This window comes from Sturnira hondurensis, unplaced genomic scaffold, assembly GCF_014824575.4.
Source record: "Sturnira hondurensis isolate 20B ecotype Veracruz unplaced genomic scaffold, ASM1482457v3 Scaffold0009935, whole genome shotgun sequence".
In the NCBI taxonomy this organism is placed as follows: Eukaryota; Metazoa; Chordata; class Mammalia; order Chiroptera; family Phyllostomidae; genus Sturnira; species Sturnira hondurensis.
The window spans coordinates 1050418-1068317 of record NW_028082566.1 but is presented as its reverse complement, the minus strand read 5'-3'; the positions used below and the strand labels follow the sequence as shown (position 1 = coordinate 1068317).

Genomic DNA, 17900 nt, shown 5'->3' with positions numbered 1-17900 from the left:
GACAATGGGGGAAAAATTGGGACAATTGTAGTAGCATACTCAGTATAATTTTTTAAAAGATATCAGCAGCTAATCTTGTTAGCCTTACTCTGAACAATTATGTAGTAAAGAAGTACACAACGAAGTACTTCTTAATGTCTGCCAATTTCTATAGTTGTTCAGTGTCTGCTGATTTGTACAATTTATTTATCTTTAAAAGTAGTCAGTTCAGCCCTGGCTGATGTAGCTCAGGGGACTGAGCACAGGCTTGTGAAGCAAAGGGTTGCCAGCTTGATTCCCAGTCAGAGCACATGTGTGGGTTGCAAGCCAGGTCCCCAGTGAGGGCCACATGAGAGGCAACCACACATTGGTCTTTCTCTCCCACTCTTTCTCCTTCCCTTCCCCTCTCTCTAAAAATAAATAAAATATATAAAGAATAAAAGTAGTCAGTTCATAGATTAAATAATACTACCTCCTCAATCAGAAGGTAAAAATTAGCTCAAACTTCATTACAATTCAATTTAATCTGTTTCATTAATTTTATTTTTTATTTTATTTATTTTTAGAGAAAGTAAAGGAGAGGGAGTGAATCATCAATGTGTGGTTGCCTCTAGCACACCCCTCACTGGGGACATGGCCTGCAACTCAGGCATGTGCCCTAACTGGTGATCGAACCAGCGACACCTTGGTCCATAGCCCTGTGCTCAATTCACTGAGCTATACCAGCCAGGGCAAGTTCCACTAATTTTATTTTTTTATTATTTTTAAAGTACAAGTGCTTTTTAAAAATTTTTATTTATTATCTTTAGAGAGGAAGGGAAGGAGAAAAGGAGAGAAATATCAATGTACGGTTGCCTCTTGTGAGTCCCCTGCTGGGAACTGGCCTGCAAGCCAAGCACGTGCCCTGACTGGGAATGGAACCGCAATCCCTTAGTTCGCAGGCCCGTGCTCAATCCACTGAGCTACACCAGCCAGGGCAAGTTCCACTAATTCTAAATGCAGTATACGTGTGCATTATACACAGCAAAATACAGTACTTTTCAATTGGGAAAACTGGACAGATTATACACACAGATTAAAATTGGACAGATTTCATTATACAGTTGGGAAAACTGGACAGATACATGCAAAAATGAAACTAGACCACCTTCTTACATTACACACAAGAATAAATTCAAAGAGTCAAAATCTCAGACACTGCTCATAGCAATATTTTATCAGATATATCTCCCCAGGCAAAGGAAACAAAAGAAAATAAAAACAAATAGAACTACATCAAACAAAAAGGTTTTGCACAGCAAAAGAAATCAACAACAAAATAAAAAGACAACCCATAGAATGGGAGAACATATTCACCAATACATCTGATAAGGGGTTAATATCCAAAATACATAAAGTACTTACAAAACTCAACACCAGAAAGCCAACAACCCAAGTAAAAAATGGGCAAAGGACCTGAATAGATACCTCTCCAAGGAGCATACACACATTGCCAACAGACATATGAAAAGATGCTCTACATCACTAATCATCAGAGAAATGCAAATTAAAATCACATACCATCACACCTGACAGGATGGCTATCGTCAAAAAATCAACAAATAACAAGTACTGGTGAGGATGTAGAGAAAAGGGAACCCTTTTGCACTGTTGGTGGAAATGCAGACTGGTACAGCCACTATGGAAAGCAGTATAGAGATACCTCAAAAAATTAAACATGGTCTGCCTTTTGATCCAGCGGTCCCACTTCTGGGAATATATCTGAAGGAACCCAAAACACTGGTTTGAAAGAACATAAGCACCCTTATGTTCATTGCAGCATTATTTACACTTGCCAAGATATAGAAGCTGCCCAAGAGTCCATCAATAGATGAGTAGATAAAACAATTATGGGACATTTACACAACGAAACACTACTCGGCCATAAAAAAGAAGAAAATTTTATCACTTCTGACAGTATGGATGGACCTGGAGAACATTATGCTAAGTGAAGTAAGCCACTCAGAGAAGACAAATACCATATGATTATTACTCATATGTGGAATCTAACAAACTGAACTAACAAGCAAAACAGAGACAAACTCATAGATGGAGAACAGATGACAGCTAGTGGGGGAAGGGGATCAGAGGTGGAGAGATTGAGGAAAAAGGACTCATGTACATGGACAACAGTGTGGTGATTGCTAGGGGGAGGGGATTATAAGGGGTCTAAATGGTAATTGAAAAACACAATAAAGATTTTTAAAATGGGGCAGTATATACACATGCCGAAATTTTTAAAAAATAAAAATTAATTCAAAAGGGAACTTATAATTTAGTTGAGAAATAAAATATATAATATGCTATCTATACTCTTTCTTGACTTCAGCAGAATACTTCTCAGTTTTAGCAATACTATATAAACTGCAATAGTCTGGATAACATGACCTAAATAAGTGGTGGTAAATGAGATAAAAAAATAGCCCTGGCTAGTGTAGCTCAGTGGATTGAGCACGGGCCTGCGAACCACACGATCACGGTTCGATTCCCAGTCAGGGCGCATGCCTGGGTTGCAGGCCAGTCCCCAGGAGGGGACTCACAAGAGGCAACCATACATTGATCTTTCTCTCCTTCCCTTCCCCTCTAAAGATAAATAAATAAAATATTTAAAAAATAATAATAAACATAAAACTTCCCAAAGTTAAACCTTAAAAATGCTAAGGTATTCATATAATATCATCTTTAAAATAAATAAATCTTTATTTCATCTTTAAATAATAATAAAACGAGACAAATATAATGTTATATGTCAACTTAAAAAATAATAAAACTAAAAATGTTCAAATACTGCTCTGGCTGGGGTGGCTGAGTGGACTGAGCACCAGCCTGCAAACCAAAGGGTCGCCACTCCAATTTCCAGGTAGGGCACATGCCTGGGTTGCCAGCCTGGTCACCAGCAGGCCTGTGAGAGGCAACTGACTGATGTATCTCTCAAACGCTGATGTTTCTTTCCCTCACTTTCTCCCTCCCTTCCCATCTCTAAAAGTAAATAAATAAAATCTTTTTTCGATGTTCAAAAACTGAAAAGAAAATATATTTTCCACTTTTATACATGCTTTTAAGAATATACATGACAAGAACAAGTAAGTATGGTCATAGAAAAAGTAAGACATGCTAAGTTCTTCAAGTAAATTCTTTTTTTTAAGGAAAATCTTTTTTTAAATTTATGTAATTATTTTTCAAGTAGTTTTCTATTACTCCCATTCCATCTCACCCCCCCCCCCCGTGCTTCCCTCCTCATTTCCACCCTTCTTAATTGTTGTCCATGTATCCTTTATATTTGTTCCTCTAAATCCCTTCCAATTTTCCCCTGAAATTCCCTCCCCTCTCCCCTCTGGTCACTGTCAGCCTGTTCTCTATTTCACTGTCTTTGGTTATATTTGGCTTGCTTGTTTGCTTTGTTGTTTAGCTTCCTGTTAAAGGTGAGATCATATGGTATTTGTCCTTCAACATTTGGCTTATGTTGAAGGACAAATCACTCAGCATAATGCTTTCCAGTTCCATCCATGCTGTTGCAAAAGGTAGGAGCTCCTTCTTTCTTTCTGCTGCATAGAATTCCATTGTGTATATGTACCATAGTTTTTTGATCCATTCATTTACTGATGGACACCTAGGTTGCTTCCAACTCTTGGCTATTGTAAATTGTGCTGCTATGAACATTGGGGTGCATAGGTTCTTTGCAAGTATATTCTAATTTAATCTTCAAAATAATCATAGATTGCCCTGGCTGGTGTGGCTCAGTGGACTGAGCACCAGCCTGTGAACTGAAGGGTCACCAGTTGGATTCCCAGGCAGGGCACATGCCTGGTTTGTGGGCTGGGTTGCCAGATGGGGGTGTGCAAGAGTCAACCACACATTGATGTTTCTCTCCCCCTCCTTCTCCCTTCCTTCCACTCTCTCTAAAGATAAATAAAATCTTTTTAAAAAATTTAGTAAAACACATATTGTGTTATAACATTATTGTGCTATAAAAATACTATCGTCATGTTTAAAGATAAAGAAACTAAAACTCAGAGTCACTCATCTCATCTAAATACCAGTCTAACTGTAAAAATTGTGCTTCTAATCAAATAATACAGCTCAAAATATAAAACAAAATTATAAAAATAATGTTGAAACAACTAACATATACCTATAAATTATGAACAAAATAGCCTGATAATATTTTTAAAAGCACGATTATTGGAAAAGTAATGCCAGATGTCAAATTACAATAATCAAATTAAGAAAAACAAATATTAATTGAAAAAGTTTAAATGCCTACAATGCCTACTTAGCTAGCTTCTGGGGATACCACAGTGAGTAAGACAGACCCTATCAGGTAGGGGAGACAAATATCTAGACAATAGCACAACACAGCGATTATCTAGGAATAGTTATATACACAGATAGAACGAGTCAATATGAGAGTCGGGGATGGGGGTAATCCCAGAGGGTTTCTCTTAAGTACTATCTGATCAAAATACTTAATTGCTACTGCAGCATAGGATTGGCTGGTATATACAGCAGAAAATGAAGCTAGGAAAGTAGTTTAGGAAGAGCTTATTATTGTCTGGAATACCATTCTCAGGAGCTCAACCTTTATTCAGGAGTAAATGGAGAGTCTCTATTTTTTTTAATACAAGGGCTAACATAATTACATAGTTTTCAAAAAATATATACTGAAGATAACATTGCGTTCTGGAGAAAAGACTGATTTGTCCAATAACTCATAAGAGAAATGATATGGGCTACTAAACTACAACTACATAAATTGGGAAAAGGACAGATATGAGAAAAAATCCAGAGAAAGACTGAACATAAGGGATGATGATGAGTTAGAATCAAAAATGAGTCGACAGTTTCTAGCTTAGGTTCCAGAAAGTTTGTGCCACATACAAAGAGAAGAAGCCAAGTAGGGGTAGGCAGAAATTGTATTTAAGAGATATAAAAGGAAAACTAGGAAAAAATAGTGCTACAAATGAAAAGAAGAATTTCAATTTATAAAGAAAGTTACCAATGTCAAATACTGGGAAGTGACAGAGAAAGAAGACTGAGATTAAGCCACTGAGTTTAACAATTAGGTCACTACGTTACCAGAGAGATCTACTCAACAAAGGATCAAGGAAGGAAAAGAATGCTGCTGAAGTAAACCAGTTGTTGCAGAAACCAAGTTAGTAAAACTCTAGACCAAGCAATTCATAAGATTTTTGGTCTCGAGACCTCCTTACACTACCAAAAGTTAAAAGAGCTTTTGTTTATATATATCTTATCTGTCAAGAAATAAAACACTTTATTAGAAATCAAAACAAAAAATATATATATTTTAGCACATTTAAAAACTAACAAAAGTACATCACATATTGACATAAATAATGTTTTTTATGGAAAAAATCCTCTGTTTTCCAAAACAAAGATAACTTTGCATAAAGAGGGGCATTTATGTATTTTTTAAAACCTCTGAACATCTGGCTTAACAGACGATATCTGGATTATCATATCTATTTCTGCATTCAATTTGTTGCATGATGCTGTTCTGGTTCAATAGGAAGAAATCTGGACTCTCACAAGTATGTAGTTGAAATAAGAGAGGAGTATTTTAATAGCCAAGTTCAGGCAGGAGACAGGAAGGAAGAAACTCTGGAGGTTCCTCAGGCCTAAGATAAAGGACATCCATAAAAGACAGAGACCCTCTTCTAAGACCGGTTGTTCCTGCTTTCTGAGAAATAGCTGAATCATGGTGACTCAAGAACGCAACTTCATAGAACATGCTACAAGACCTGTGCTGCATTATAATGGCATTATAATAAATTAACATTGTGTGACCCCCCTTCTTCGGTGGCCAATCAAGGAAAATCATGGGAGATCACATGCACAGTAGGTTTAAAATAATAGAAGTACTTGTACCATGCAATATAAGCCCGCAAAACTAGCCAGGAAGGACCCGCCCTGTAAGACCAGACTCCCTCCAGCTTGAGGTCAATCTCTGCTGGGAGTTGGCCTGCTCCCATGTTCTGTGGAGCCTACTATTACTTAATAAATCCCCTCTCTTTCTTTAAACTCTGTGTTCAGTTCAATTCTTTGTCTGCGATCACCAAGAACCTAGTGACCTGTGCCCACCTGTGACATTATCAGATAATTACTGATATTCTTTGGTATGACAGAAAAACACAAGTAGTTGTTTCTCAAAAGTTAGCTGCATGTGAAATCTGAAACCACATCAAGGAAGTTTTCACAGTGTTCCCTTAAAACCCGCTGGTTTATTTAGTACTCTGAATGGATTATATCCACGCATGGTTTTGTAACAACGTACATAGGTTATTGGGAAATACTGGGTCACTGAGTTACAGAGATCTTCCAAGTACTCACAAATTTCATGATAAAATATCAGAAATTACACTCACTGACATTACCACACAAGCTCATCTTTAAAGTGTTGGGAAATTCTTAAAATGTGATCATTTTCTTGATCACAAAAGGGAGCTCCAGGGTTCCTCACATCACACTTTGAAGACCACCATTCTAGCCTATCCAAATGCAATCATTTTCCAAATTTCTCTGTAAACACTGAACCCGTGTAACTGCTCTCATCCAAGATACAGGGAAGAAAACCAACCAACCAGCCTCCTAGAATAAGGGGTCTCTGAACAACTGTATAGTAGCCGGAAACACTCCTCAGACAGATGAGGGAGGCTCAGGAACTCTGCAATCTGAAAAATGAACTGACTTAGATGGTCCTGGTTTTTTTTCTCCCATTCCCAAAAGTCTAGGAAAATCTGTGCCAAACTTCAAATTAGAAGATAGGAAACAGGTGTGAAAAGACAACAACGATACTGAAATGAGTTTCATCAGGTAATGGGTTTCTTTAAGGTTTCTTCGAAATGTGAATTTTATAGACTTCATACATTCTATAGAAGCTGAAGTAATTCATTCCATCTACCAACAATAAGATCCTAACTATAATACTGTATTCAGATAGAAAACTATTTTTCTTTAAATGAGTAAGTTTTACCTTTTTAGCTCACACAAAAAGGAAAGAATTACTAATACTACCTCATGTACAGAATCTGGTATAATTCAAAGTGATTCTGATTTGACAAAATCATACAATTTTACAGAAGAAACCAAAACATGGATTTTGCTCACCAATGTATTCCCAAAACCTAGCTCAGCCCTTGTATAAAATAAGATGCTGAGCACACATTTCTGAATGCTGGGCGTTGGGGTGGCTGGAAAGAGAAGAGCCCTGGCTGCCAGACCCCCAGCACGGTTCTTAGCACTCCTTCTACCCCGTGCAGTCTCGTCCATCATCCTCTAAAATAACACCTCGGGAACCCCAGGGAACCATTTCAGTTTACCCTGAGAAGATATAATATTACCAGTTATACTTGAAATTACACTAGAAAGCCTGCTATGAGAACTAGGTGTTTTATAGGTTCTCATTTAGATCACAGTTCATAGTTATAGTTTTTAATATTTGCTTTCTGAATTAAGCAGGAATTTCCATCCCTATGTGAAAAAGTGGTGACAAGATATTAATCTAACTCAATCATCACACACTGTACTACCCTCACACACACACTACACTGCACACACTACAATGAAGACTTCATTTTCTGTGATGATTCAGAATGGTTCTCAATTTCTTACAGTTTCTTGGGTTTAATCTTTGAGACCCTCACTGCCTTTTAAGAACTAAGGAGTCTATATAGTACCATTGATAACAATTTGTCACCATAGTTTTTTCTTTTTAAAATTTTTTCCTGTCACTTTAACATCTATCATTTTTTTTGTTCACAAAAGCAAAATGTAGAAAACCTGAAGTACTTGAATTATGTAGTTATTTAGGTTCTGGATTAAAAAAAATAAAATTTAAAGTAATTAAGGCCAGCATGTACCAAAGTTTAACCCCAGAAAATATCTTAAGAATATAATTTAGCAATTTAGCAAGTAAAACATCAAATGACATTTTATTTTAAAATACTGCCATGAATATAACCTCATTTCACTTCATGCAGTTATTCTGCAGAAAAACATGACCCAGCAAGCATACAGCCAAAGGAAATGATGTTCTGTTGCAATATAAAGGATTTGAACTAGATATTCTTTAAAGAAAATAAAAATGTCAGTGGAAACTTTATAGGGAGACCATAAACTTCCTCTTCTCTGGAGGTTTAGAAAGAAAAGATTTTTCAAATGTCTGGGTTGGCTTAAACTTGGCCTCCCATTTGACACTGAGACAGAATCAGTTCAAAAGTCAGTATGACCCAAGGAATTCAAGTCCCTCCGGTGGCAAACAAGGCATTAGCAATCTGCATCCTTCTGTTCTGCAGCCATCAGCTTTGGTAATCCCCAACCCTACCCTTGAAATTGCTTTAACTGCTAATATAACATGTCCGTTGTGGAGACATATTTCTTCCAACTACTGAAACTTTTGCTTTTCAATAGTGCTCTGCAGGCCTTTAATCCTGTTTTCTAACATTACCAGAGAGGGCAATATTTTGTGGTGTAATCAATATCTGCCCTAGTAACAAAGCCCTGCTCCATTGTTCTATCCAAACATGGATTCCACTCTGATTTTCAGAAACAGCGGTAGGAAAATAACAGACAGAGAAATTAGAGCTCTTAGGTTTAACTTACGGCCAAAATCAAAAGAGAAGAGACAATTCAGAGAGAGGAAGGAAGAAGCTGAGAGGGTTGTAGTGTAGAACACTTACTTTTAGGAACAGAGTGTCCCTTAGACTTCTGGTGAGTTGCCCAGAGCCTCTTCAGTTTCAATCCAAATGACAATGCTTCTCTGAGTCCTCCTCAAGTAATCCACTAAAAATTGGATCTACAAGAGCTCAGATGCACTGGTAAAAAATGTCAGGGGCCCCCATGTGGGCCTCAAGCCTCTTTTAAACTAGGCCCACTTCTCTGTCCTGGGCCAACACCCCTGTGCACTATATTCCTTCTTCTTCCAGGTGCCAGGTAGTCGGCCTGTTTCTTCTCTTCTGAGCTGCCACCACCTACTCTATTTCTCAGGGTTCCTCTAACCCCAAGACTGGCTGTGGAGTAGGCCACCAGCTTCCCCCCTTCCTTGCTGTCCCTGCAAATAAACATATAGGCTCTTCTAGTTTCAGTATTTTTCTAAAGGCTACAAGAAAATAGAGGGAACAACAAAAAGCAACAATATCGTACCAGAGATTAAGATTATAATAACTGTCTCCACTTTAAAGTTCCTGTCTCCAAAACCCAAATTTTCTGGAGATTGCTTATCGAGCATTTTAAAAAGTACAGGTTACTAATACAGATATATAATCTAAACCAAATCCAACCTTATACAGACATAAACATATAAAGATATTCTGCTTTTCAAAAATCCTTAAATCACGGGTCCAAAAATAGTTACCATATTCCTTTTAGCAAATAGGTATTTTTTATCAGACTGGTTCTGTTACATTCCCTTGAATTCCAAAGATGTTTGAAAGTTTGCTTTTTAAAAAATATCATGAAAAATGCTCATATTTCACCCAATGTAAATAGGAATTAACATGCAAAAAGCCTACTATGATTTACAGTAAGACATATGTCAAAAGCAGCCAGCTTCACTAAGCAAATCTTAAAATTTTAACTTACTGTCAACCATACCTGAATCTACATTTTAAAATTTTATAAAATGCTCTAAATGGTGCTTAAAAATCTGGATATCTCATTTTTAGAAATCTAATTTTACTGAATATAAATCTAATGTCAATATTGTGTCAGTGTTTAAGATGGTATACCATATCAATATGCTTATACTCTTGTGATAATTTAGTTTGTAATAGACTTTGTAATATAAAAATACATGTTATCTAAATATCAGGCTATAAATAACAGGATCATAATGAATTAAGTCAAAGCCTACTTTCCTACAAAGGCAAAGAAACTCTGTAACTAAGTGCTGGCATATCAAGAATATCATTGACTTTGAATTTCCTGGATGATTTTCTTTATCCACTTAATTAACTTAAGTGGTTCTTAAAAGACTTATTGTAAGCTTACAGTAAAAGACTGAAAATAGGCAGAGATCATGTAATCTTACTTGTATAGTTTAATAATAGACTGCCATTTGATCAATCTAAAGATATTCAGATACTTTCAGCAAAAATATGTCCGTGCCTGGGCTCACCTCCAACTATCTATTTATAAAATATTAGCGAATTGGAATGCAAACACTAAAAAAAACCTTGATCTGACCCTTCCAGACATCTGTATTATAAAAGGAAGTTAAATCTATTGTGTATTATATAATCAGATACTTTTTTTTTTTTAGGAATGAAATTAAATTACATCTTTTGCTCCTAAAAGGTCTTCAGGGTTTCTTTCGTTCCTATACACTAACAACAATTGCAGCCAACATTATTATACCCGGAATGGGAGGGGGAACATTACACCCAGCGATACGAATTAAATCGCAGTAGCTAATGCCTCCCTTAAATAATTTATTCTCTCCTGGCAGCAAAAAACATTACACTCTTCAATTACCCTTCACTGCAAACCATCGCCTGCGTCGCGATCAATCTGACCCAATTCCTATCACGGCCACCACCTCAGTCGGGCCTCCTACCCGCCAGGTCTGCGAGTGTCATGGGAAGGGGCGGCAGCCGCAAGGGCCTCCTCTGGCCGCAACCCGGTGGCCGACGGTGCCCCGGGCAGGCTCTGGACTCACCGGGTGGAGGTGCCCTTCCGCACATCGCACATCATGCACTTGAAGGCCTCGGCACTATTCCGGAAGGTGCAGACGCTACAGTCCCAGTAACCCTCATCCGAGGACGGCTTCGGCTGTCGCTTCGGCCTGCAAGACACAACCCGGACAGGACGTTGCGCAGGGTCACCAGCAGGCCTTGCCGGGCTCCCAGGCCCCGCGGCCACCCCTGCCCCGCCCCCTGTCCCAATTCCACGACCCCCACCCCGCAGGCCCCCAGCACGCCGCGCTCCGGCTCAGAGGGGGAGGGGAGTCAGGAAGGAGGAGGGCGCGAGCGCAGCAGTAGTCTCGGCGTGAGCTGCTGCTGCCGCCACTGCCTCGGCTGACACCACTGGCTACCGCCGACAGCCGCCGCCATCGCAGCTCTATTGTAGGGCAGCTGGCGCCGGCCCCTCACACGGAGCAGCGGTGCCGCCCTCCTTCTCTCCCCGCTGCCTGTGCGGCGAGCGAAGAGGCAGCTCGAAGTCCAGCGCAAGGGCCCTGCCACCCGCACAGTCCGGGTCCGCAGGCCAGACGCTGTTACCTGGTGGGGCTCTTCTTGTCTCCCATGGCTTGGCTACAGATGCACGCTGAGAATCGCTGCCGCTGTTTGTCAATAAGGAGGATAATAAGCCGGGCGGAAACGGGCGGGGGAGGAGGGAGAGAGGGGGCGGGGAAGGCCGCACCGCTGTGCTCCGAGCCGCCGCCGGATCCCACGCAGCCTCCAGCTGTCGGGGAAACTCCTGCCTGGACGCACGTGATCTGCACCCGCCAATCAGCAGCCGCGCCGGAGACTTCAAACGCGGCCAGCGCGGCCCAGCACCCGCAGCGAGTTCGCTGGCAGGCGGGAGGAGTGGGGGTGACGCTGCATCCTCAGGAGCTGCTGTTGTTTCTCTGTCCGCTCTCCCTTGCATACCCCGAGCATCCTGCACGGGCTGGGAGTGCCCTGCCCTTCGGAGCCCCTCTGTCCCGGGGAATGGCGGGGGATGATCCCTGCCCTTCAACAAGAAGCCTGGTCCAAGGTGGGGCCAGCGTTTAGAGGGCAGCCCAGCTTGGAACTAGAGTTCCCTGGTGAGGTTTCTAGGTAGAAGCACTTTTCTGTCCTCAGCCGCCCTTGGCTACTCAGACCACCCCGAGGGATACCTGGGGGAGGATGGGAATCAACATTGAGGGCCATTACCTAAGGGTTTTATAATACTGTCTGGTTTTACGCACGCAAATGCTTTACCAAGTAGGGCTTGTCGCCCTTAATTTAGAGGAAATTAAACCGAGGCTCAAAAGAAGTTAGGTGACTTCCTCCGTATTACATAATTAGAAGATAACAGCCAAGGATCCAACCCTGGCTTTAATTCCAAATGTGTTGCTTTGGTTTCCCAGGCCTCTAGAGTAGCTGCTTAAATAAATTTTTTTAAGCACTCATAAGCCTTCTTTTAAAATAAGAGATTTACATGTACATGAACACAATCTGTTGGTTAAAAAAGAACACCATCCTCCCAGGTCTCATTCATTACCTCAACATACCAAATGCCCTCATCTTTAACACACTAGAAGCTCGTAACAACTGGTCTCTGAAGCACCAGCCCCAACTCCCCAATCTATTCGATAACACACAACCGGATTAGTAGTACAGTGCTGGTTAACGTGTGTTGTCACACTGGTCAAGGATTCTCCTAAGGCTCTTGGACTCCTTAGCCTGGCATTAAGGACTTCCACACCTTCTCTCTAACTACCCACCCCATTCCCTATCAGAAAAGCTGCCTCCTGGCAAAGACTGTAGATGATATTCATTCATTACCCTCCCAAAACCTTCCTTCAAAAAAAAAAATGGCTTACTTCTGCATTAAATATTTCCCTATCCTCTTTGATAGTACTGTTTCCATCAGTCTTTCTAGATTCACAGCAAGTCTGAATTACTGCAAAATAATAGTCACATTCCCTTGGGTTCTCGGCCTACCTTCCCTGTGTTTTCGCTGATAGACCTCGGAAAGTGTGTGCTTAATTTCAGGAATTGTTACCTTCTTCATCTGCAAAATGGCATCTATATTTATGAGGTTGTGTGGTTAATAATAAAATAACTAACCTTTTTTAGCACTACATGCCAAGAGCTTTGTAAATCTCTACACAAACACTTATTTTAAAGAACTCAAAGTACTATGCGAATGTTCTGGTCAACTAGCCTATCCCTTCATTTGATAGACAAGGAACTTAGAGCCCTGGTTAAGTGGTCTTTCTTTAATGAACAGGCCAGGATTAGAGCTCAGACTCTCACCAAACCTGCTTTCTGATTATCACCCCGATTTATAGGGGTCTCTGAACTCATGGCACCATCTGTACTTCTGGGAAGTGTCACTTGTTGAGGCTCAGATCTGGATTCAGAAGCACAGAAACCATGAGGAGTGCGTACAAAAGAATTTACACAAAGAGGAATGAGACTGTGAAAAAGGGACTTAGTGTGATACCATCATTTCTTCTGCATTCAGTTTCTGCGCCTTTCTCAGAGCCCCCAACAGCAGAATACTGGGACAGAGCACTCGAGGTTCACAACCTCTGTGGTCCATGGGAGCCACTATAAGGAGGGTCCCAGGAAGAATTTGCCATTTTCAGTGGAAAACAAGTGGCAGTTACTAGCTATGATGACTCTGTACTTAGGATATGGATTTGCCACACCTTTCTTTATAGTAAGACACCAACTGCTTAATAAATAAGGATGTTTCAGTTAATCCATGAAACAGATACAAAGAGGAATGTTTTCCTCTTTGAGCACAGCATACTAGATATGTTTGTAAATAAACATACGGAATTTTTTTTAAAAGCATACAAGAGAAGATCTGAGGCCTAGTCTTCAATCTCTCAGTAATGCAATGGGTAAACTTAGATTAGTCACTTCTTTTTTTCCCATCTGTAAATTAAATGAGTTAAAACTATTGTCTCAACTAAGGTCCCTTTCAGACCTAAGGCACTGTGATGCTTCTAAATTCCTCAACTGGCTGAATGTTCAAGGAGACTGAATAGAAATATCATCTACTTGCAAAAGTGATGGCAACAATTGTAATCAATTATATTTTAAAAGCTTGACTTTGGGAGTAGAGTTAGCACAGTTGGTTGGTGTTTTGTTTTTGCAAATTGGAGATACTTTACTAAACTTTACTAATTTTGTTGATCATCAGTTTTATAGGTTACCACTGTATTAGTTTCTAGGGTGCCAAAACAAAATACCACAGAGTGGCCTAACAACAAAAATTTATTTTACAATTCCACAGGCTAGATGTCCAGATATCAAGGTTACCCGTGGCTGCCTTCTCTCTCTGCCTTCACGTGGTCTTCTCCCTGCGTGTATGTGGCCTAATATCTTCTCTTAAGAACACCAGTTATGTTGGATTAGAGCCTACCCCAAAGACCTCATTTTCTTTAATTATTTCTTTGAAGACTCCATCTGCAAATACAGTCACATTCCGAGAGACTGGGATGTTAAGACTTCAACGTGAATTTATGAGGGGGCACAATTCAGTCCACAACAGCAGTGAAAAATTTCAGCAAATATTTTTTTAATTAATATATCCAGAGCATTCTTGTAGCATTACCAGCACAGGTTCGCAATCCTTATCTGAAACCCTCAAGCCTGGATATGTTTTGTGAGTAAGATATTTTGAGATTTTCAAAAGGAAATATGGTAAAAATACTACATAATTACCCAAGCCTCTGAGTGAGTTCTGTAGTACCCCATAATCAAATGCATTAGTGTTTATGCAAAATATCAAATACTCACACTATGTTGAAAAATAAAGTCTACAAATCACCTTCATCAGTTCCGCTCCGGTTTTACTGCTAAATGATTGCAGGTCAGGTGAAATATGAAGATGCTTTCCATTGTTAGTGCTTTTTAGATTACAGTTTTGTGGAAAAAGGACGTTCATCTGAAAGAATTCCAGGGGAAATTAAGAATGAAATTACTAAGATTAAAAATGTCTGTATTCTCTGACCCTGCCATTCTACTTTGGGGGTGTCCTTAGGATAAGTATATCCTAAGTATAGGATATACTTATATAGTATATATACTATAAGTATATAAAGTTTTGCACAGAGACAATCATTGCAGTTATTTTAACAAACACTGAAAATAGTTTAAATGCCCATCAGAAGAGAAATAATTAAATAAATAATGATCTAACCAAAAAGCTAAATTTTAAGCAGGCTCTAAAAACAATGCCGAGAATCTAAAGAGACATTTTTCCAAAGAAGACATACAGATGGCCAACAAGCACATGAAAAGATGCTCAACCTCACTGTTCATATGGGAAATACATATTAAAACCACAATGAGATATTGCATCACACCTGTTAGAATGATTATTATCAAAAAGACAAGAAATAACAGATGTTGGCTAGGACGTGAAGGAAAAGGAACCCTTGTGCACTGTTGGTGGGAATGTAAATTGGTGTAGCCACTATGAAAAATAGTGTGGAGTTTCCACCAAAAATTAAAAATAGAACTACCATATGATCCTATAGCTCCATTTTGGGTGTTTATCCAAAGAAAACAAAACACTAACTCAAAAGAACAAGCACCCCCCCATATTTATTGCAGCATTATTTATAGTCACCAAGATATGGAAACAAATTAAATGTCCATTGATGATGAGTGAATGGATAAAGAAATTGTGGAATATATTCACATATACAATGAAATATTATTCAGCCATAAAAAGAATAAAGTTCATCATTTGCAACAGCATGGGTAGACCTGAAAAAGCATGCTGCAGGCCCCTCCCCCACATACAGCAACACAATGTGTATTGCCCTGCCCTGGTAAATACATAAGGTTCTGACCCTTACTACGTAACAGGTGCACTGAGACCAAAAAAAAAAAAAATGGTCCAAATGAAAGAGCAGATCAAAGCTCCAGAAGAAATACAACCAAGTGATGAAAAGATAGCCAACCTATCAGATGCATGTTCTGAAACACTGATAATCAGGATGCTCGTAGAATTGGTTGAGTATGGTTGCAACATAGAGGAAAAATGAAGGCTACAAAAAGTGAAATAAAGGAAAATATACAGAGAACCAACAGTGAAGGGAAGGACACTGGGACTCAAATCAATGATTTGGAACAATAGAAAAAAATAAACATTCAACTGGAACAGAATGAAAGAACAAGAATTCAAAAAAAACTGGGGAGAGGCTTAAGAACCTCTGGGGCAACTTTAAACATTCCAACATCTGATCACTGGGATGGCAGAAGGAGAAAATGAAGAGCAAGAAACTGAAAACTTATTTGAAAAAATAATGAAAGAAAACTTTCCCAATGTGGTGATGGAGATAGACTTCCAGGAAGTCCAGGAAGCTAAGAGAGTCCCAAAGAAATTGGACCCAAGGAGGAACACACCAAGATACATTATACTTAAACTACCCAAGATTAAAGATAAGGAGAGAATCTTAAAAGCAGCAAGAGAAAAGGAGAGCATTACTTATAAAGGAGTTCCCATAAGACTCTCCACTGATTTCTCAAAAAAAACCTTTCAGGCAAGAAGGGGCTGGAAAGAAGTATTCCAAGTCATGAAAGGCAAGGAGCTACATCCAAGATCATTCTAACCAGAAAAGATATTATTTGGAATGTAAGGGCAGATAGAGTGCTTCCCAGATAAGGTCAAGTTAAAGGACTTCATCATCACCAAGCCCTTATTATATGAAATATTAAAGGGACTTATCTAAGAAAAAGATAAAAAATACAAACAGTAAAACGACAACAAACTCACAACAATCAACAACCAAACCTAAAAATAAAATAAAATAAGCAATCAACAAGAACAGGAACAGAAGCACAGAAATGGAGATCACATGGCGGGGGGGGCGGGTATCAGTGAGGGAGTGAGAGGGGAAGAGAGGGGGAAAAGGAACAGGGAATAAGTAGCATAAATGGTAGGTAGCAAATAGACAGGAGGAGGTTAAGAATAGTATAGGAAATGGAGAAACCAAAGAACTTATATGTACGACCCATGAACATGAACTAAAGTTGGGGAATGAGGGTGGGAGGAAGTATGCAGGGCAGAAGGGAATAAAGGGGGGGGAATAGGACAACTGTAATAACATAATAAAATATATTTAAAAAACAAAAAAAGAAGAAAAATTGTATTTTTTCTTTTTTGGATTGAGAGAGAAGGGGTCGTAGAGGAGCAGAGAAAGGGAGTGATAGAGGGAGAGAGAGGGAAAGAAAGAAAAACATTGGTTTATTGTTCCACCATTTGTGCATTCATTGGTTGATTTTTGTATGTGTCCTGACAGAGAATATGATCTGCAACTTTGGCTTATTGGGAGGACACTCCAACCAACTGAGTTACCAGGTAAGGGCCAAAAAAAAAGGGAAGTCATCATTCATGCATGAGCATTCCAATCCACTCTCCTTGGTTGCCAAGTTATATCAATATCATGCAAACCATTCTTATTATATTAACAATGGCTGGACTTTTTCCAGATAGACTTGCATGTAGCTGCTACAATCCTCAGTCCTATAGCTGGTCATGAAGCCATTATTGATATTTATAACTTTTTTTCTACTAACCATTCTACATTCTATGTTCCTTCTTTCTTCAGTCAAGTTTTTTATTAGTCTTAAATTTTTACCTGGTGAAGTGACCTAAACCTTTGTTCCTGAATCCTCAGTAGTCCTGCCTTGATTGGTTGGCGAAATTTCCATGAACTCTCCTTATTTGACATTGAAATATTAAGAGGTGTTTTCAAGAGTATTCCAGGTTGAAGACATAGTCCTTCCTATCTTCGCAGTGTATCAGCAACCCAATTTTCCCTTTGTAATCAGGATCAATCTTTCCATCGAGTAAAGCATCTTCCTTACTTATCTGTGCATTTGGTAGTCTGAGGAACATTAAATGTCCGGCTGGCATTTTCATCCTCTAATTCAATAGAAGAAACACTGCTTGGCCCCTCATGGAAGCATTCCTACCCTGGACATCAAGATCTCCAGATCAGTAGAATTCAATGTTATGAAAAAGGAAAGCAAAAATTCTGCAAGCAGATTTTTAGGTATAACAATGAGAAGAGAAACTCCCACTTCTAGCTCTTAGTTCCTGTATTTACTCTGGTTATGGAAGAGACAGCATCACGTAGTGGTCTCTGATTCAAAGCACATATTGCATGTTGTAAGACAGCACCACCTTTTTTTTCAGGATATTGTCTCCAAACT

The 17900-nt window shown here is 39.3% G+C and overlaps 1 protein-coding gene across 5 annotated transcripts in view; it reads right to left on the bottom strand.

Annotated features, from left to right (window-relative positions):
• YAF2 (YY1 associated factor 2) overlaps positions 1–11474 on the bottom strand; it is an 84234-nt gene extending 72760 nt beyond the window's left edge. For 2 of the 5 annotated variants that reach the window (XR_005068225.1, XR_005068226.1), the window contains exons 1-3: positions 11250–11474; positions 10691–10816; positions 8715–9085 (exon numbers count right to left, since the gene is read on the bottom strand). Coding sequence is in view for 3 of the 5 variants with exons in the window: in XM_037058147.1 (XP_036914042.1) it covers positions 10691–10816; positions 11250–11275 (152 nt within the window). In the remaining 2 variants the exon portion in view is untranslated. Of the gene's footprint in view, positions 1–8714; positions 9086–10690; positions 10817–11249 lie in introns of those variants that run through there. The other 3 variants (XM_037058147.1, XM_037058150.1, XM_037058149.1) reach the window with 3 other exon arrangements.
• Positions 11475–17900: the final 6426 nt, after the last annotated feature.